The sequence below is a fragment of the Triturus cristatus genome, chromosome 8, assembly GCF_964204655.1.
Source record: "Triturus cristatus chromosome 8, aTriCri1.1, whole genome shotgun sequence".
In the NCBI taxonomy this organism is placed as follows: Eukaryota; Metazoa; Chordata; class Amphibia; order Caudata; family Salamandridae; genus Triturus; species Triturus cristatus.
In genome coordinates this window covers 834,420,648-834,441,734 of record NC_140591.1, presented here as the reverse complement: position 1 = coordinate 834,441,734, position 21,087 = coordinate 834,420,648, and the positions used below count along the sequence as shown (strand labels likewise).

The 21,087-nt window shown below is 42.4% G+C and overlaps 1 protein-coding gene across 2 annotated transcripts in view; it reads right to left on the bottom strand.

Moving 5' to 3' along the window:
* The window catches only part of ARHGAP6 (Rho GTPase activating protein 6), a 1,083,331-nt gene that overhangs the window by 125,795 nt on the left and 936,449 nt on the right, over window positions 1-21,087 (bottom strand). For both annotated transcript variants that reach the window (XM_085622292.1, XM_085622293.1), the window contains exon 10: window positions 12,070-12,167. In XM_085622292.1, coding sequence (XP_085478418.1) covers window positions 12,070-12,167 — 98 coding nt within the window. The remainder of the gene's footprint in view (window positions 1-12,069; window positions 12,168-21,087) is intronic.

Here is a 21,087-nt window from a genome sequence, read left to right as displayed (position 1 = left end):
CATCAGCATAGTATTTAAATAACATGCACATAGTTAATAATACAGTGTCAAGAACGTATATACATAGTGTAATGGCATAAAAGGTTCCAAATGTGCGTCCACGCTTTCACAAATTAAAGGCAACCACATCCCCAGTACATTCAATAACCCATGTAAAATACATACAATATTCGGCACATGCTTAGAGACAACTTCAGATATTGTGCATACCCCAGGACTCCGCAGGAGCTCGCCGGATTGCTAACCATGTTTCTCCGAGGTCAAGCAGAAATGCCTCGGAGAAACACAGCAAATTTTCGGATTGAGGGGCATGTTTTTCTTTCTCTCCTCTTCCCATTGGCTGGAATGTTAACATTCCAGAGGAGAGAAAGAAAGTAAAAAACACCACCCCGAATCCGAAAAAGACGGGGCTTAAACGGACAGACGCCCCTCTCCTCCAATGGCTGGCCTCTGTTTAGGAAGCCAGCCAATGGAGAAGAGGGGCGGATTCAAGCCCCGTACTAAAAAACTTTAAATCTCGCAAGCGAGACTGCACAAGCGCAGCCTTCGTTAGCCGAGACCTAAAAAGGATGCACTAGAAAGCAGCATAACCTCTTGCCAACTCACTTCGTGTCCTCAGTATACTGCACTCCTTAACCTTTCTCTGAACTAGGTTTTATGCATGGTTTCCATTTCACCGTCCTGGAATTGCTTCAATTTATCCTCAAGTTACTAATAGATCATATCTTATTATGTTTTAAATACCTCAACCAAAGAAGCTCAAAGGCTGGGTTCAATCAGAACTTCCAGTGAATTCATTTTGAACACTCGCAATGCAAGCCTGGGAAAAACGTCAAGTCCTCGGGAGGGGTATTCCTCAGAGCAAAGCCTGGTATTCGACGGAATCTGAAGCACTTTTACCATCTTCAGTTTTTTTCTCAGAAAGATACCCTTACCCATTTAATTGGCAAGCAGTTTGCACATTCCTGGGCTAAATGGCTATCTATAAAATGTTGCAATGAGGTAGTTCAAACAAGAGTAGCTACCCCCCCCCCCACTTACTGAGCGAGAGAATTTGTGTTTTTCAGCACCTCAAAGGCTATTTACTGGAGCAGCCCATGTACATTTGTGAGAATATTGGGGACGCAAATATAATTATTTTTTTTCTTAAAGAGACGCAAAATCACTTACTTTTTCTCAGAAAAACAAATTCATTGGAAATGTCCGTAAATTGGCAAATCCAAGTGCACAGTTTTTCATGGGGGCTGAGGTCTGCAGGGTCACCAATATAAAATTCACAAATTATCAGAAGACAGTGGTTCAACCACTGGTTATTTTGCAATTTTCAGTTCACGTGGCAGATGTGTAATGGGTACCTTTTAGCATTTTCCATTAAATTGTAAAATAGGTGTAATATTACTTCTACTTTTTTATCTCCTTCAAGCAGGTGAGAGAAATGTAGGTCACAAAAATTGCTTTCTTAATCTGAGGCAAACCAGGCATGTGGTCCCACAAATGCTCAGCCAGATACACTGCCTCGCCTAAGTTTTATTTTACAAACTGTATAGTTCCTATCGTTCAAATTTTTTGGACAACCACCCAAGGGCCATACAGAACCAAGCAAGGCTATATAAGGATTATGTTACTTACCCTGTAAGCATCTGTTTGTGGCATATATTGCTGTAGATTCACATGCTCTGCATACTTCTGCCATCTAGTGTTGGGGTCAGAGCTTGCAAGTTATTTTTCTTTGAAGAAGTCTTTCGAAACCTGAGGTAGAGTGTCCATGCTAAATGTATCAGATAAGTATGAAATGTAAATGCAACGGCCACAGGCATCTGGGGAGGAGGGAGGACACGTGTATCTACAGCACTACATGCCGCGAACAGATGCTTACAGGGTAAATAATCAGTTTGATAGCATGTGTGACTGTAGATACACATGCTCTGAATAGACTGTAAAGCAGACCTCCATGTAAGCGGTGGCCAGCGTGTGGAAGTTGCAGTAGTTTGAAAAAGAGAATGCAGCACTGCCTGACCTACATTGGCTTTTTGACATGCTAAAACATCAGCAAAGTAGTGTTTAATAAATGTGTGTGGGGTCGACCATGTAGCTGCTTTACAAATGTCATATGAATATTTCCTAAAAGGCCATAGTTGCTGCTTTTTACAAGTGGAATGTGCTCTAGGAGTTGCAGGTAAAGATCTTTTAGCTGTAATGAAGCAGTTTGGAATACATTTGACTATCCATCTGGTTATGTCTGACTTGGATTTAAGGTTGCCTTTATGGGGTGGAGAAAAGGCCACAAACAGTTGCTTTGTCTTTCTGAAAGTTGTAGTTATATCTATGTAGAACAGGAGTCCTCTTCTTACATCTAGGGTATTAAGAGATTTTCCATTACAGAATCAGTGTTAGGGAAAATAACTGGGAGCACAATGGATTAAGGTGAAAGTGAGAGACTACTTTAGGTAAAAATGTAGGATTAGTACGGAGAACAAGTTTGTCTTTATGTATTTGAAAGAAAGGTTCTTCTAAGGTTAATGCATGGAGCTCACCTACACACCTGAGTGAGGTTATGGCAACTAAAAATGACATTCCATGAAATAAACTGGCAGGGGCATGAGTGAATAGGTTCAGAAGGAAGACCCATGAGTCTAGTGAGTCCAATATTAAGGTTTCAACAGAGTGCTGGAGGAACCAGAGGTGGAATGACTTGAATACTTCCATTAACGCTTTAATGACTGGTATTTTGAACAGTGATATATAGGCAGCTATTGCAGCAAGTTGCAATCTAATAGAAGCGTATGCAAAATTGTACTTTTGTACATGAAGCAGATAAATATAGTCCTGCACTGTGGCTTTAATAGAATTAATTTCTTTGGGTTGGCAGTAGCAAATAAAAGGTTTCCATTTTGCAGCATAACAGGCTCTGGTTTTGGGCGTGTATACTTGCTTAGGAATATCAATACATTCTGGTGGTAAGTTTAAGTAACCAAACTCTATGATCTCAGGAGACGGATCACTAGTTTGAGCATCTTGGGGTCTGGATGTCTGATTTGTCCTTGATCCTGAGTGAGAAGGTCCGGCCTGTTTGGGGGCTTCTCGTGTAGGACTGAGAGATCTAGTAGTGTTGTGAACCATGGATGTTGTGCCCATGTGTGAGCTACAAGGATCATGGTGAGAGATGTATGCCTGAATTTTTAAACTAGAAATGGAATGAGAGGGAGAGGTGAAAAAGCATAGGCAAATATCCCTGACCTACTCATCCATAGTGCGTTGCCCTTGGATAGTGGGTGTGATTACCTGGAGGCGAAATATGGCCATTTTGCATTTTTGACTGTGATGAACAGATCAATTTCCACTTTTGAAAGTAAGGAAGGAGGGTGAAGTTGCCATTCTTGGGCCTATTGATGTATCTTACTGAGCAGGTCTACGAATTGTCCAACCCCGGCAGATATTCCACCAACAGAAGAATGTGATGGTGAAGAGACCAGTTCCATATGGTCTGAGAGAGGTGTGATTGCTGAGAGGACCATGTCCCTGCTGTTTTTGTAAATAGTACATGGCTGTCATATTTTCTGTCCGAACTAGTGCATGTTTGTGGGATAGATGAGGAAGGAAAGCTTTCAGTGCTAAGACGACTGCCTGAAGTTCCAGGCAGTTGGTGTGTAGAGATTGGTGTTTTGCATCACAAAGACCTTGTATTGTCAAGTCTTGTAGGTTCGCACCCCAGTCTCTCTCTGAGGTATCTGTGGTAAAAGTGATGAGGCACAGGGTCTAAGAAAGGCTGCCTTTTCAACAGATTGTTGGAGATCCACCATTGGAGAGAACAGTGAATGCGGCAGCCTACCAACACTAAATCCTCAAGAGGACTCTGTGACTGAGACCACTGGTGAGGCAGACATTGATTTAGTGGGTACATGTGTAGTCTTGCGAGGAGAACCATGGCAATGCAAAATGCCATCATTCCCAGTAGACACATGACAGTCTGTCTGATTGGAATTGAGGTACAATTGTTTGAAAATTTTGTATTCGAGCAGGATTGGGGTAAGCTTAACCTAATTGTGTTTTGAGGATTGCTCCTAAGTATGGCTGAAGTTGAAGAGATTGAAGCTGAGATATGGGGACATTGATGGTGAACTCTAAATTGTGGAGCAGATCCGCTGTCAACTGAATGTGTTTTTGGCATTGCTGATGGGTATTGGCTTTAATAAAAACAAATCATCCAGGTATGAGAATATGGGAACGTTTCGGCATCGCAGATGTGGTGCGACCAATGCCAAGCACTTCGTGAAGACTCAAGGTGAGGTAGTGACCCCAAATGGAAGAACTTTGAATTGATAGTGTTTTTCTGCTATTACAAACCTGAGGTACTTGCGGTGAGCAGGATGTATGGATATATGAAAGTAATCATCCTTTATGTCCAGTGTTGCCATAATGTTGCCCTGTTGTAGAAGTGGAATGACATCCTGTAGAGTGACCATATGAAAGTGTTCGGATAGGATGTAGTGGTTGAGAGGACTGAGGGCTAAGACTGGTCTTAGTGACGCGCCCTTTTTCGCAATCAGAAAGTATAGCGAATATACTCTGTGCCTTGTTATTGCTGAGGGACTGGTTCTATGGCCCCTCTGAGAAGAAGGGTTTGGACCTCTTGTGTGAGCAATGTTAGATGATCCTGTGATAACTTGTGAATATGAGGTGGGATGTTAAGTAGGGTGGTAATGAGCTCCAGGCGGTAACCATGTTGGATAATGACTAGTACCCACTGGACTGTGGTGATGGATTCCCAGACTGTGTGAAACAATTGTACTCTTCCCCCGACAGGTGTATGGTTGGTGGAAAGGATTGGGCAGTCACTATTTTGCAGTGGATGATGCACCACATGCAGAGGCACTCCTGCCCCTTTCTTTATTGTTACTACCTTTGAAGGAGCCCTTGAAATAGCCCTTACTGTTGGTGGATTGGTCCTGCTCTTGTTGAGAAGTTGAGGCATCAGTGGTGGTGGAGTTATATCCGCTCCTATAGCCGGGACAACGAAAGGAGCCTCTAGGTATAGTAGTTTTCAAGACTCCCATAGCTTTAGCAGTGTTTGTGCCCTTTTTCATTTTATCTAAGGTGGTGTCCAGTGATTTGCTGCCTGTGCTGCTACTCTTACCTGCTTCATCAATATGCTTACTCTCCTTTTCAGGAGGTGGCGTATCCCCAGTTGCCTGGCTGTTAGCTCTTTTATGAGCAGGACTAGCAACTATGGAGTCTGGTGGTACCTGACGCCGTGTAAAGAGGGGTTCTGACGGACCCGCTTTGTACTTTGTATCTACCCGTGGGTAATAACTTTGGCATGGACTGGCTCTTTGAAGATATTGAAGCATAGGCAAAAACTGTGTAGCTTTTATTGGTGGATGAGAGGGTATTGAAGAGTAAGTCTTGTGCAGCTTAACCCCATGATAAGTAGCTGCCCTAGCAATGACCTGTTGAAAGAACTAGCATCTCCAGGGGGGATGGTCAAGCTGCTTAAAGATGTGGATGATTTGCATAATGGGATATATATCGTATGTGTCCCATGGGTCAGGATCCCCTAATGGGTCTCCCAATGACCTAGTGTTTGATCTTAGTGATCCTGGAGGTGTAGCATCAAGAGGGTCATGATGTGGTGATGTAGGGGATGGATAGTGGAGCTGGTGATGATGGTGGGGGAGGTGGAGGGTGAGGTGATGGTGGAAGAGGATGATGAGCAGAACTGGTAGCTTTTTTCTTAGATCTCTTTTTTGGAACAACATCCAATTAATCCTTAAAAGTTAATTGCCTCTTTGGTGAAGGAGAGGTCATTATTCGTATAGAGCCTTCTTGAATTTGGATCTTTCATTGTCAAATGTCCATTGTTTCAAGGATAGGCTCAACCGCAGACATGGAATCCGAGAAATGCTTCATAGTTTTTAATCAGACTGTTTGGGAATCGAGGGTTTTGAAGCAGAGAAGTGCTTCTTGCTCAACACTGAGGCAGATGAGGTTAGTTGCCGAGTTGGTCCCGAAGGCTGATGCATGCTCTCGATCTGAGGAGGTCAACACCGAGGACTTAACCTTAATGGAAATTTTCAGAGCCGAAACCGGGGGCAGGGCTTGCGAAGTGTTGTTTCGAATCTGACCATGGCCTGATAGCAATGGCAGTCCCACGACCTCTATTATTGGGAAGGGTAAGTGTTATACGGTCTGCTTGGTTGTGGAGCAGGGTCTAGGGTGACAGTAATCATGTGAAGCCCGAGTGGAAGGGTGTACTCTAATTCCTCGTCCACATTGTAGCCAGAGAGTTCTTCCACAAAGAAAGACTATTCTTCCTCAGCAGGCTCCTCCTGTGCATGCTGCTCCTCGAAAATATCAGGGGTGTCGTCTTCACTCCGGGGAGACATCTCCAACCGACAAATTCTTAAATCTTGGAGAGATTTGGAACGTAAAGAGTTACCTTCATCACAGTCAGCCTCGAGGTGGTCAGGTGAAAGACAGAGGTTGCACACTGGGTGTTGATCAGTGTGGGGATATTTGGACAGACACTGTGGGCAAAATCGAAAAGGTGTTCATTCCATCAGAAACACATCTTCTATACCCAATGTGCACAAGAGATGGTAGGTCAGAAACGGCCGTTGTCCCGTACAGCGATCCCTAGGTGCCTGAACCAACAAAGTTTATAAAAATGGCAAAGTAATGAAAAAGCACAACTGAGACAAACTATACAGTCGAAGACAGGATAGGACCGAAGACTCGTACTGAACGGATGAAAGGCACATACGTCTGAACCCAAAGGCGGAGAGAAAACAATCTAACAAATGAGTACCTGACCATGCACAATATCGCCGAGAGTAATCGTCACTCTGCCTCGTGACTTGAAAGACTTCTTTGAAGAAAATCAAATTGCACAGCTCCGATCCCAACACTAGATGGCAGGAGAATGCATTGTATGTGTATCTATAGCCACACATGCCATTGAACTTACTGTTTCACACCTTTACTGACCATATGGCCACTAACTGGATGACTAGGTGACCACACTGAAAACGCAATTCTTGTTTCCATTTAACATCTACAAAAGTGATGCGGTTTTAGACCTCGCATACAGGGAAATCTAAGTGGAAGAGGTAGGTCAAGGTACTTACTGCCCTAAATTTAGTGAATACAAGGATCCCCAGTGTGCATAGATGCACATTGGGTGCAGTCTTTACCTGCATATAACCAATGCCTCTTCATAATATTGATTTGTATAGATGATATACACCTGTTTCTCGATCTCTTTAGGAAACCAGCACTGTATATAAAGCAGTGTTAGCAATACCATATAGCTTACAGGTCGATCTACCAAAGGAATCTATCAATGTGTGCTGGATCTCTTATTCCCAAATGTTCGAGCCACAAGTGTTTGGATGTTTCAAGATATTTCATTCAAGAACACAAACACCACATCCAAATTGTATTTTGGACTGACAATCAAAAGGCAAGAAGACTACTACTCACCTATATATTCCTTATTTTTTATTACGTCAGAAATATTGTGAGGCATCTTTAAACGATTATTGGATAAGAACTTCTTATGTTTTCCCTGCCAAACAGTTTCCCTAATCCACCTCCACAGAAATGATTGAATACTGTGGCAGTACAAGACAAAAGATTGAAATCCTCTCATCTACTGAGGCGTTTAATTGGATTTCTGTATTTCTGAGGACGATCTGGGTTTCATTAAAACCAGCAAAAAACATTATATTGCATTAGAATTACAAAAACGCAGCAATTACTGGAACAGGTGTTTCTTAAGGTCTTTGAGAGTCAAACATAGTAGTACCTTTACAACGAGAATGAAAGTGATTTTGGAGTGGCACTATAGATTGCATGCTCCTGTGCTTATTATTCCACAATATTCTGAAGGGAAGCCATCCCCAAAAGAGGTTAAAGGTTTGCAACGCTATGGCCCATATGCCATATCACAACCATAAGAGATGATGGCTTTCTGTGGAAGATGGAAAATATAGGCCTGATTTTGTGGTGTAGATAGCTCAACCGCATCTAGGGGCAAGTATTTCTAATAGTTCTTTGAACCACTGATCCCTCAGTCAATGTCACAACTTGCACAATGGTTGTGGCATCTCTGTGGGATGACTACAGCCAGGAGAGGGTCTGTTGTTCATCGGCACAGTTACCGAGAAGTTGGGAACGAATAGCCATGGCCCTTCAATCTCTTATAGCTAATGACTGTCTAGGGGACTCCAACACTGGAAATGAAATTAACTACAGCAAACGTGATAATTGGCTAGGTTTAAAGGCAAAGAGACCAAATACTCCGAAGCTATGGAAAGTTTAAGAATCTATCCTCTTTTAAGTTTACTGTCAGCCAAGACTTTTTGATTTCAATAAAATTATGTATGTAATGCACTTATGTGTAGGGCCTTTCAGTCAACCACCTTCATCCATTGGTCTGTTGATGTGTCATTTACTTTGTTTTCCTTCTAACAATTACAGTAAACAGCATGTAACTGTAGATCAGCCAGTTCCGCCATTGGCTAACTACACTGAGTGATGATATTCTGCTTTTTAGGTCTCGCCTGAGACAGCGCTTTAGCGCTGCTCTTGCAAGAGCTTTTGTAAATGGCGGATCTGGAAGTGCAAAAGAGTACTTTCAGGCCTCCAAATACCGTGCATGTGCGTGCGCACCATTTGGCAGCCTGCACACCATTTGTTTTCACTGTCGCGGCCGCATGGCCGCTTTGATGTTTGATCGCGATCGCGATCACTTTCACTTTCGCGGCCGCACGGCCGCTTGTTTGTCATGTGAGTCTTGTTTGCTCCTTGTGTCCAGTACTCACTGCCTCTGATCGTTCCTTCCCCTCCCCCTGCCTTTGTCAGCAGGGTTCCGTCTGTCCCTGTTTTCTAGTCTCCTTGTGTCCTTCCAGCCCATCTCACCCGGTCTGTTGCTGCCTCCACTGCTTCCTTGGCCGGTTGATCTTTTTCTCCGCTCCCCTGTGTGATCTTCAGACTGGATGTCTCTTTCGTGTCTGCCTCTGCCCGCCACCTTTCTGTCCCTTCGCCGTTCACTGTCAGTCGTTGACTGTATCTCAGCTGCATTGCTTGGTTTGCTTCACCCTTACTTGTCTCTTTGTTTTCTGCCTGTTATGATTCAGTAGCATGTGTGTTTTTGTGATGAGCTGTCTCACTCAGAGCTTATGGTTGTGAGTGCAGTGAGTACAGGCGAAGACCAAGGCACATGACAGCCGAGCTTCCCTTCACGCTGCATCACTGAGTCTCTGATACACATCTATTCACCAAAATGCCAGGGTTAGATGAAGTGGCGTCACACACCCTTTTACCTCAGTGACTGACACCATATTGTTGTTCTCTTAGCCCCTCGGCTGTCTCTTCATTACATCTGAGGGTCAATTGGAAGCACGAGCACTTTTAAAGCAAACACAAATAAAACAAGCATTTGCAATGCAATAGGTCTCGCATTTACGCAAGTCTGAGCTATTGGCATTGTAAATAATAATGCCTTTTATTTACGTTTTAAAAACAGAAACAAAAATAAAAGGCATTGTCATTTACAATGTCAATAGCTCAAACTCACGTAAATGCGAGACCTATTGCATTGCAAATGCTTGTTAACAAAGAGCACCTCCTTACACAAAGTAGATCCCTTTAGTGCAGGGGACTCCTATGGCAATGTGTGCTTTACAAGACCAAAAAACTATATTTTCCTTTTAGTATGTGCTTTTTTTTCATTTGTGGTGGCCCAGCATCTCCTCCAATAATGCATTTCACAAAAAACGACAAAACAAGCATTGACAAAGCCAAAAGGCGGCCAGGCATATTGGCTTTGTCAGTGACTGTACTTCGAGATCCTACTTTCGTTAGGTCCCAAAGCACCAAGACACAAAACCTACAAGCACTGCTAGAATAATGAGTATTACTCTGTTTATCAATTTCTGGGGCTTGTGAACTAGATACTTTGGAATTGAATGATGTACAACCAAAGGTCTTGATTATCCAGTACTGCCTGATATACAAAGGGAGCTATGAGCTACTTGATTCCAAGCCTCATGTATACAACGATTCTGTGATGGGGACTGTCAAGTTCTTCCTACCTGTGGAGTCCTACTTTATTTATTTGTAAAGCGCAACATTTATCCCATAGGGATATCATGGCGCTAATGTAGTGGGCGGGTGGTGATTAGGGCTAGGGCTGTTAGGGTCAGTGACATCACTCCTTGGGGAATAGGTAAGTTTTAAGATTCTTACTGACACTATTGAGCCTTGATAAGCTATTGAACCCGAGAGAACATATTTACTGTTTAGTCTAAAATTATAATAATAATATTAATAAATAACATTAGCTGTATAGTTTGCAACTGTTAAAAAAAAATCTAGCTCAAATGGATAAAAAGTTACTAAGGAGGCCGCATATCATACAGAATTCAATGCAACGTCCGACAACAGACACATATTAACCAGTCATTTTTCACATGCAAATTGTTTTGTTTGGGTAGTGGAAACATGAGTATTTTGCCCAGAGGACGTTAATACCAGATGTGCTAAAGAAGTGTCTTTCTACAAAGAAATAAACAAAAACCTACATCTTTAAATATATTTCAAAGGGAATGGAAAAATGTAATGTTTATAGTTGATGGCAAATCAGGTTTACAACGCAGTGTTCCTTAAGTCGTTTTTTCAATAGGGCCCTCAGAATTTAATCGTGTCAAACATCTTTGCATCTCTCTCTAACTTCTGATGTCTTGAAAAATAAAGTAACTCTGAGGAAGACCCTTCCATTACAAACATGGAATGTAGAAATTATGCTTGGAGTTTGTTTCTTGATTGAAATGAGTGCTTCGAATAACTTCAAGGTGTGAACACAGAATAAATTCAATACTGCGCTCCCTAAAAAAGGTTCTAATCACAGCCCGGAACGGTTCGGGCCTAGATGAGCCTCATCACTGAGGTGCGGATTGAGCCCAATGTCTAGGAGCTGGCCTAACAGCTAGGGCAGTCGACCTCGAATCTGGGGAACCGGGTTCGAGTCTTGGCAATGACGCTGAACATCCTGTGATTCTGGGCAAATCACTTAATCTCCCCGTGCCTAACAAAAATGATTGTGTCCTCATGTAACGCAACTGGTGATATGTAAAGCGCTCTGATACCCCGCACTATATAAAGCTACATAAAAAAAAAAAAGAAAATGACCAATGAGCTCACATCTGGGCATACCCATTGCATGGGGTGCCTTACTTAAACAACCAAAAACTAAAGGGCAGAAGGCGTGAAATATTCTCAACTACGGGTAGTTACTCAAGTTGTATTCCACATTGTTCTTTGCCAACGAAAAACAAAATTATTAAAATGTTGATTCCTTTTTGATGAAGGTATACGTTTTATTTCTAAAAGAACCTACACATTTTACACCATATATATTATCGAAAACTGTTTTGTAAAAAGGGAATACCAGTTAGACAACAATCCCAATACAGATGCTGCATAATTTACCTTTCATTAAATGCAGTTCCACATACTTTGCCTTTTCTTGATGCCTATTTTGGTCGTAAACTGTTTCACTGGCCCCGACAACAGAGCAAATTGCACTGTCACACATGTATTTATTTAGCAGCGCTGATTTTGTAGGGCAAAGGACAGCCATGACCACAGTTAACAGTGGATCTTGTTGAAAACATTCTGGCTGTTAAACGGTACACTTAAGCAATGTATTATACAACTGTGAACACAGCAAGAAAACATTTCAAAAGTAAAATGAACCTAAGAGATGTCATATTTGGTCTGCATGCACTGTGAATTACTAATGCAGAGGGCTTTGTCTTTCCTTACGAGCAGTAAAACAATGGACCCTTCTAAAAAATAAATACTGGCTATTGTTTTTGTGCGCATATCACCAAAACCACACTAAGAAAAAATACAGATTTAACAGCCGTGGAAAATGTACCCGTTTACCGTCAGATAAAAAGACTACTACATTGATGAACAGAAACAATTAGGATTTTGACCACTTCTACTGGAAAGCTGAAAAAAATCCATCCAAACCTATAGGGGAATAAAACCAGGCCAACTTACGATGACTGTGAAGCCTTCCTCCTCAACAAATAGTCCACAACATCTGGATCGGTCTCCAAAAGGCTAATGAGCACTTCATTCTGCAAATCAGGAGGAACCTGCAAAAACACAAAGAGGGTAGCATTTTAGTTCAAGTGCCAACTTTTAAAAATAAATATAATAACAAAAAACAAAGATCAACTGCATTATTTTTTAAAACCTTTTCACAAGGTTGAAGACACAAAGCTGCATTAACTCAAGAAGGCCCAAAAAGACCGAACCAGTCTGAAGTTGCTTGTGTCCTAGTTCAGAGGGCACATGGCCAAGCAATTCGGCCTGGATTGTTCCTACTGGCCCAGCTTAGAAGCTGATTTATATACAAGTTCTCCTATGTAATGGCACAGAGAAGGTAAAAACATTTTATAATGTGCAAATGCATTTTGGAATTTCCAAATGTGGACCCAGAAATTATGTTTTCGCCTTTTAATTATAAACAATAATTTAAAGGCATCTCATCTATGTTTGCGTGGTGAACCACCTTCAATTTTCTTAATCTTTTTATGGGCCTTAAGTTGTGCAGCTCCATCGCTGCCATTTTAGTCCCTCAGAACGACGAGAACTTTTACTGTGAATGTTTGTCGGTGGAAGCTTGGCCCACCAAACGAAAAGTTACTTACCTGTAATGATCTTTCTGGTGGATACTCTACCTACCTGTAGTATACCAGGAAATACCAGAAATATAGTGAAGGTGTGCAAACTTATGCCAACGATGCCATAAAGTTCTACAGTTCGGGTCAGTATTATACCAGAAGTGTGCAAGTCAGGTTCACAGACAATATAAAAAATAAGCTATTCACATCATAAAGTATGATGGCAACGGGCGTTAGACTTTTTAAACTGGCCTAGATTAGACATGGTTAATCTAAATGTGAATAAGACACAATAAAAAAGCATGTGCTTTTTATGTGTTAATGGCAATTTAATACAAAAAACATTTGATATAAAAATCCCTCAACAAAAATGAAAATGGAATTGAAGGACAAAATTTGTGCTTTTCTGTTGCGTATTAGAATTTATTCTTTCAAATCGAAACTCGCTTTGGGATAATGCTTTCCCCCCCACTCTGAAATAAATATCAGGCGAAACGACCATCTTATCATGAAATAAAATTATGTATGAGGGTTAGGCATATGCTAATGTCATGGTTATCACAAATAAAACTTCTGCAAAAAGTACTGCCATATATACGTTACCAAAGACTTAGCATAGACCCAACAGCAAATCCTAGGCACGCAACAATGGACACCTTTATGGATGACAGAACTTGACAGCATGAAGTAGCAAAAGATGACTGACTATAACGCTGCTAGACACAGAAAAAATCTAAAATGATTAAGGCGCCCTGCCGACCACTATCCCTCAAGTTTAGAAGTTTATCCTATTGCAACCATCTCAATTCACAAATGGTGTGGAGGAAACCCTGTCAGAAAGTCAGAGAGCAACTGATAGTATTCCAATTATTCTTTAATGAGGACAGTTAGATAAACCTCAATAATTTTGCCAATAAAAGTTAATCCTGAGATAGGAAGGGCTTCAGGCCAGTGGTATTCAAAGAATATTAAATTGTCCACTGAAGACCCTTTTCATGCTCTCAGTTGGTGTAACTAGGTTGTGAACATGAGGGGTACATTAAAGCAACTTGCTATGCCACGTCAGATAGAGAAGACAAAAGAAAAGTCAGAATCTAACATTTCTTCAAGTTAGGTGGCTAAAATATTCCATTCACATGGCTGCTGCCAAGATCACTGGTAATATTTTCACAGAGATTTGCAATTTACTCCATGTAAAAGCAGGCTATAAAGTCGAAAAGCTCAGGATTCAGAAACATGCTGCTAACATGATCTATAGGGGCTCTGACCTCTCTATAAGACTTAAAAGATTTTTGACAACTATTGCTTACCAGGGTGGAAATCTGATGCTTTTTGCCAGTACAATCTGGACTTTGAATTCAGTTTATAATTCCTCCTATGTATGTGCCCTTCCGGAACGCATAAGGCAGTATGGGATTTTCTTCTGGAGAGACTACCCAAGTTGTATTGCAATATGGTGATAATGTGCTCAAATGAAATGAGCCAGAGGAGACAGTTGAATGACTACTTCAAAAGGTTGATCAATATGGGGATATTTCTAGATTAAGATTCAACAATGACAAATACATTATTTTTCCCTCTTGGTTTACTGACACTCACTGGTGAGACTGCACTTCCTGAGTTGCCTATTCAATGGGAAAGAGTCTTTTGGATATCTGGGAACTGAAGTTACACACAGCGCTGGACACTTGCACGCACTCAGGATACATGGGGCAACACAGGTTCTAAGCATGTCAAAGTTTTGGAAGGCATTATCTTTGTCACTTTCAGGAAGGGTGCATTGGCAAAGATGACTGCTCTGTTGTGTTTGCGTATCTTCCAGGGTTTCATGTTCCATACCAATGCAGGCAATTTAAGTGACTGGATAAATTGCTGATTTTAGTGTCAAGCGCAGTTAAGAGAAATATGATCAAATTAGAAACGCTTTAGCGGGGGTATGTGAAGGGAGGTCAACAAATTTCAAATTTGGAAGGTTATTACTTATGGCACAAATTCAATTTATAGCTGCTTGGTTCTCAAATGAACAAATAGACACTAAATAGATGGTTGATTAACTGACCAACTAGAATATGTTGAACACCAAGGTTAAGAGGGCAAAATAAAGGGTCTGACCCCTCATCTGCTCCCAATGGCAGTAAAGCAGTGGAATCGACTTTATAAATCGTTGAGATTAAAAACAATTTATGTCTTTGGGTTGATGCCAACAATCCTATGAATTTCCAAGGATACAAATATGTACACTTGAATAAGGAGCTGTTGTGGTAACATTAGATATCTGTATTCTGGGGACCAGTTCAAGTCATTTGAAGTGGCAATAACAACATATCTGCTACCTCTTTGCAGTTTCACCAATCTAGCAGATTACACAAGGAAGTGTTGGACACATCAATTAATGGAGATAAAACTCCTGTATTATCATAGATACTCTTTTCATTTGGTGGTTATTGGTAGGTGAACGGTCATACTAATGTATAAGGTCAGAGATGACATGCAGTAACCAGAATTGAAGAAAAAAGGGCGCAAGATTGTGCTGTGGCACACACAAATTGGGAATGCACTAGAGATATCGGACAAGTAAAAAAACATTTAGTTAAGCCTGATTTTTCTTTAAAACTTTATTCATAAATTTGATATCAAACAGTACAGAATATTATGCTCGACCCAGGTTGCACAATTGTGGTCCATTTCCATATACAGAACTAACGCGATTACAACTACGGGACTTATCCTGGGACAGTAAAGCCTGATTTTTAAAGTTTTTGTACAAACTTTATTGGGTTTTTACAGCACATAAAATATGTAACATTGGTGCAACTCTGCACTTCTAGTCAGACTACAGAGTCTGCCATTTACGTACATCTTGGATTACATTGGATACAATGTAGAAGTGGACTTCTAGTCGATACAGGATTTATTATCTGTGCTATACAGTGCTTATATGCACAACGTTGAAAACCTTCAATGTATGGAACTGCAAACTTCCTCCCACCCCCCTCCCCCACCCCCACTAGTAGTTGCCAACTTTTAGGTTCGGGACATTGGTGAGCTCAGTGACATGATCCATACCCTCCTGTTGGAGCCAAGCAGAGCATTATCATTAACAAAGTATGACCTATAGAATTGTCCGGGTTGGTATCCCTTGCGCATAAGAAATGAGGGGAGAAACATTTGTATACACTCAGTAAGAGTTGCATAGTATTCGGGTGTAATTCCAGCTATCAAAGTCTTTCTGGTGGCACACAAATATCTAACTAATTCAAGGGCATCAGGATTATTGCTCAGGCATTTGGTAAATCTAGGATTCCAGTAGGACATCCCACTCCGTCACTATCGGGATTTTGTATAACCCCCTCTCTGCGAAGCGCCCTTTCTGCCTTCCCCATTGTAGAACATCGTCTCGCCATGTCGAAATACCTGGGGCAGATGTCGATTTCCACTGTTCTGTTAATAAGCACTTAGCAAGGAGTACCAATTCTGCAAATTTTGCCTGTACATTGTAACTTTTGGGATGAGGATATAGCCCAGTAAGCAGCTTCCTGCTGTGCCTTTTTAAAAAAAAGTTATTATACAGATCACAAAAACCCTTCATCAAATTGGTGCCATTAGAATAAGTAATTGGCCAAAAAGCAGGGAAGAGGTGGATAATTTCAATCATATAGCTTGAGAATGCCTAAAGGTATATAATCAGTTTGTTGTGCCAATAAGTTCCAGGTCGCTATACCCTGCCTTACATTGACGGACTCATCTCCTGCCACCTGTGTCCCCTGCTGCTGCTGCCGTCCCTGCATCTCGGCGCGGCCGCAGTGAGGGGAGGACTACATTTCCCACCATCATTTGCGGCAGGAAGCCGCACACTCCTCTTCCGCACCCGGAGGCGCATTTAAACTGAGGAAAGCCCCCGCATCGCGCGCGGGTGGCGCCGGGCGAAGCCCGGGCAAAGGGCAGGCCGTCTGTGGCCTTCAGGGGCCGACAGAGGACGGGACGGGCCGCCCCCCTTGCATCGGTGATCCAGGTTGTATACCTTAGCCATAAGACATTCCTATTGTCCCTGATACTGGACTACGAAACTGTTACAAAAGCTTGTGGTGCTCTGTCACGATATACTGCCTCCCAAATGTGCACGTGATATTCTGTGCAATATATTGTCCGACTATTGCCCATTTGTTTTTGTTATTGTCGTGCTTGCAGTTACTTCACACTATACACTCATCACGTCTAATGATGGCAACCTCTTTGAGATCTGACAGAAAAATCACACAGGATAGTGTAGGGGGCACCGTTTCTGGGATCTTAGATCAGTTTATTTCCAGAGCAGTTCGTGTTCTCGAACACAAAATCATTCTCATCGAAAAAAGATTGTCCCTGGACCTATCGGCAAAAAGATCCTCTTTGGGTAAAATAATGTCTGTTGCTTCCCCTGAGTGTGTGCTAACCTGTACTGATTTCGATCTGGAACCAGGTACAGAGACCGTGGGGTCGGATATAACCAACCATAGTACCCTGGCTTCTACCCCCGATAGTATATCCATCTAGAGAATAGACCTCTCTTTGTGAAACCTAGTGCCATTCCCCTAGTGCCTCATGCGAAACCACCATCGGATGTCATCATGGAAAAGGGGAACACGACCCAGTCTAAAGTTGGGAAAAGGAAACGTATGGGTGGGATTAAAAAGGGCAGACGTGCTAAAGTGTCTAAACCCTACACTTCTCCTAAATTAAACCCCTCCTTAGTTCCTTGTAACACACCTACAGTAAACCCCAGCCTTACGTCTACCAAGACTTTACCCTGCCAGCTCTGTGCTAATCTATCAACCAACGGTTTTTTGGAAACCCTTGAACAATTGTTAAAATCTCTTTTGTTACCAATACTAGAGAGAGTTAAGCAACTCAGCACAAATCTAGGCAAACTGGAAAACATTTTGCTTGCCAATACGGCCACCTTGGATAAAACCTTGGAGCACTATCTCGGCCTTGGGATTACATCATTTCCTGATAGTGCCACAAAAGAAAAGATTGTTTCGAATGGCACTAATCACTCTATATTGTCTAGTAAACTCCTTAATTGTCATATACCCTCTGCTCCCAAAGTGCTTGCAAACACGACTGCTTTGGATCCCGTTAGGGAAGATGCCCCCACTCAAATCAGGGTTGGTAGGAATAACTTGCCAATAACTGACCCTAATCTCGACCTTAGTATAAGAGGGATTACCCCCCCTCAGAGTGATGGTTCGCTTACCAAATTCCCATGTATTAATTTACCCCCCCCGCCGAGTCATCACCATATACGGCAATTTTGGCAGGCGTCCCTGGGATTCCACATGACAAGACAGAGTCCCATAGAGAGCTTAAGAACAAGGTCATACATTGGCTCAATGGCAACAGGCCTCTCCCTCCCAATCTGCGCGCAGAAATCCTGTTTGTACGAAGGGTGAGCTGGTTAGGCACTAAACCCAAGGATGTGGAGGGTGACTGTATTATTATCAATATTAGGGACCCCAGAGTAGTGAGGCACATATGGTCCCACCCTAATACCCAGAATTCTAGAGGAATACTTACTTTTGATTTGTGGTATTTTTATTCTATCGCCCCTAGTGGCATACATCATGCCCAGCTAGTTAGGTGGGAAAGGGTCTATAGAGGCCAACAAGGTCCACCCAGACAGGATTTCAATCTCCCTTTGCATAATCGTTTCGGACCTCTCAGCAGCATGGAAGGGGTGAATTGACTGGCTTACAAGAATATAGGTTCTGCTTGTACAAATAAAAATGGGTATGGTAGAATAACCAGGACGGGGAAAGTATCCAGTAGTTGTTCTATGGAGGGTTCCATAGGAACAGGTGGTGAGCGGTTAAACACTGCAACTTACCCATCCCTTGTGCCCCGTAGTGAATTACACTCTCCCCCGTTAGATCTTGATTTCTCTGAGAGTACACAGGGTAGAAACAATCTCTGTCCCTTGCCCGTTGACCCAGCGGTAGCCCCTCATGTTAATGAGGCTAGACTAGATAAAGTAAATTATATGTGCTTGGAACGTAGTTTAGGCGAGCTAGAGTGTTCAGATCCTGGCGAGCCCGAAATTCATACTGCCCCTCAGGTTCTGCCTTTGGATCAAATGCTAGTTGACAGTGATCACCATTCTTTTTCCTTGGTTTCATGGAATATAGCTGGCCTAAGGAGTAAAACCTTAATTGATGAGTGGTCCGCATGGGTGGATAAATATGACGTCCTGGTTTTCTAGGAGACGTGGACAGTGGACCCAGTTTACTTACTTGGCTTTATTAATTTTTATAAAGCAGCTTCCAGAGGGCCAAAGGGTCGTCCCTCTGGAGGTTTCAGTATCTGGATTAAGCAAACCCTCAAATGCAGACCCTCTGAACTGGTTGTAGACAGCCCTGATCTTTTAATAGTACTGCTGCACCTTTATGACAGTCCAGATATTATGATTATCAATGTCTATAATAGAGGTCAACCAGGTGGATGTGGTACAAATACTTTTTTACAGCTAGATGCATTTTTGGAAACTGTTAACCCTGGCATTAATGTAATAATTGCGGGTGATTTGAACAGTTGCTTTGAGCCCCTGAACACTGCTGAGGATTCACTTACGATGGAAGTGGATGTTCTTTGGAACATCCCTCTTCTCGATCTTCCACCCATTATGAAGTGGACTCAATCTGCCATCCAGTGGATGAGTCTGTGTCTGGGGCGTGGTTTCAAGGCGGCAAACGGACGGACCGTCTCAGACAAAATGGGTAGAGACACTTTTGTTGACGGTCATCGCCACAGCCGAATTGATTATGTTCTTATTAAAGTGGAGTTCTGGTCTACCTTAAGTGATATGGTGATTTTAGATCGCCCTGAGAGTGACCATAACCCCCTTGTTCTAAGTTTCCTGTTCTGTGCTGATCATCGAAGTAATGAACAAACAGAGATAGCCACCGCAGACGCCCTCCTTACTAATAATCTACGGAGAGTGCGCTGGAATAGGGTAGCACTAGTTGAAATTAGCAACACAAGTCACTGGTGCTCTGGAAGCTCTGCACTCCCTTCCATCTCAAGAAGTTGTTATTAGGGAGACCACCCAAATTCATGAAACCCTATTTTTGGGCCTAAAATCTTACTTCTCCAAACCCAGCAAATCTAAGAAACCAACTCAACCTAAGCGCAATCATTGGTACAACAAATTGTGCTGAGAGGCCTATGGCATATTGAAATCCGCAATCAAATCTAAAAATATAGCTAACATTAGAATAGCTAGGTGTAATTACCGTAAGGCCAAAACAATGGCCAAACAAGAATAGGACAATGACCACTGGCAAGATCTCCTAGTCGCCAGTAAACTTAAAAATTTGACCAAGTTCTGGCATATTGTGAAGTGGGGCAATTCCCCAAACTCGCTGGTACCTTCCAACCATGTTCTTCCTGAGATATGCGTGGAACATTTTGAGTCCCAGTTCTCGGGTACTAATCTGTATGCTGAGTCAATCCCCCAATTCTCTCGGGATATGTCTACTAACCAAAACGTTTCGTTTGATAGTAGAGAAGTTGAGACGGCCTTAAGAAAGATATCCAGTGGAAAGGCCCCGGGTATTGATTGTGTCCTGGCAGATCTTTTCAAGTTTGACCAGAGTAACTGGATTCCCTATATTGCCTTCCTGGCTACCACCATAGCAAATGGGGCGCCCATTCCCGAATCATGGAGAGGTGCCGAGATATTGCCCGTCTACAATAAGGGCGATCGCTCGAGCCCAGGGAATTATCGCCCGATTAGTCTAATTGACTCAATCCAAAAAATCATTGCTAGGATGATTCTGGCTAGAATTCAGTTATGGATTGAGCAAGAGGACATTTTATCGCCCCTACAGGCTGGGTTTAGATCCCGTACCAGCACTATCGACCAGGTCCTCAGGTTCCAGTTGATTGTTTGGAAAACGGTCTATCTAGGTGGAGGCACATTATATGCCGCCTTTGTTGACCTTAGATCAGCATTTGATCTAGTTCCCAGGTCTAAACTTTGGGGTGTCCTTGACGGGCTAGGGATGCCTGCTGACCTCTTGAATATTGTGATTAGGATGCATGATGATAACTTTGCCCAAGTCCGATGGGGGAACCAAGGACAGGTCACAGATAGATTTAAAGTATCACGGGGTGTCAGGCAAGGGTGCGTCCTAGCGCCAACTCTCTTTTTGCTATTTATAAATAGGGTTGTGCAGTACTTTTCATCTATTTCAACCGACGCTCCTTCCCTGGGTGGTAACAAGCTCCCGCTGCTCATGTTTGCAGACGACACCCTTTTACTGTCTCAGACACAGAGGGGGTTACAGGCAGCCTTGAATAGGTTTGACACTTTCTGTCTCGATCATGATCTGCAAGTAAATGTCTCTAAAAC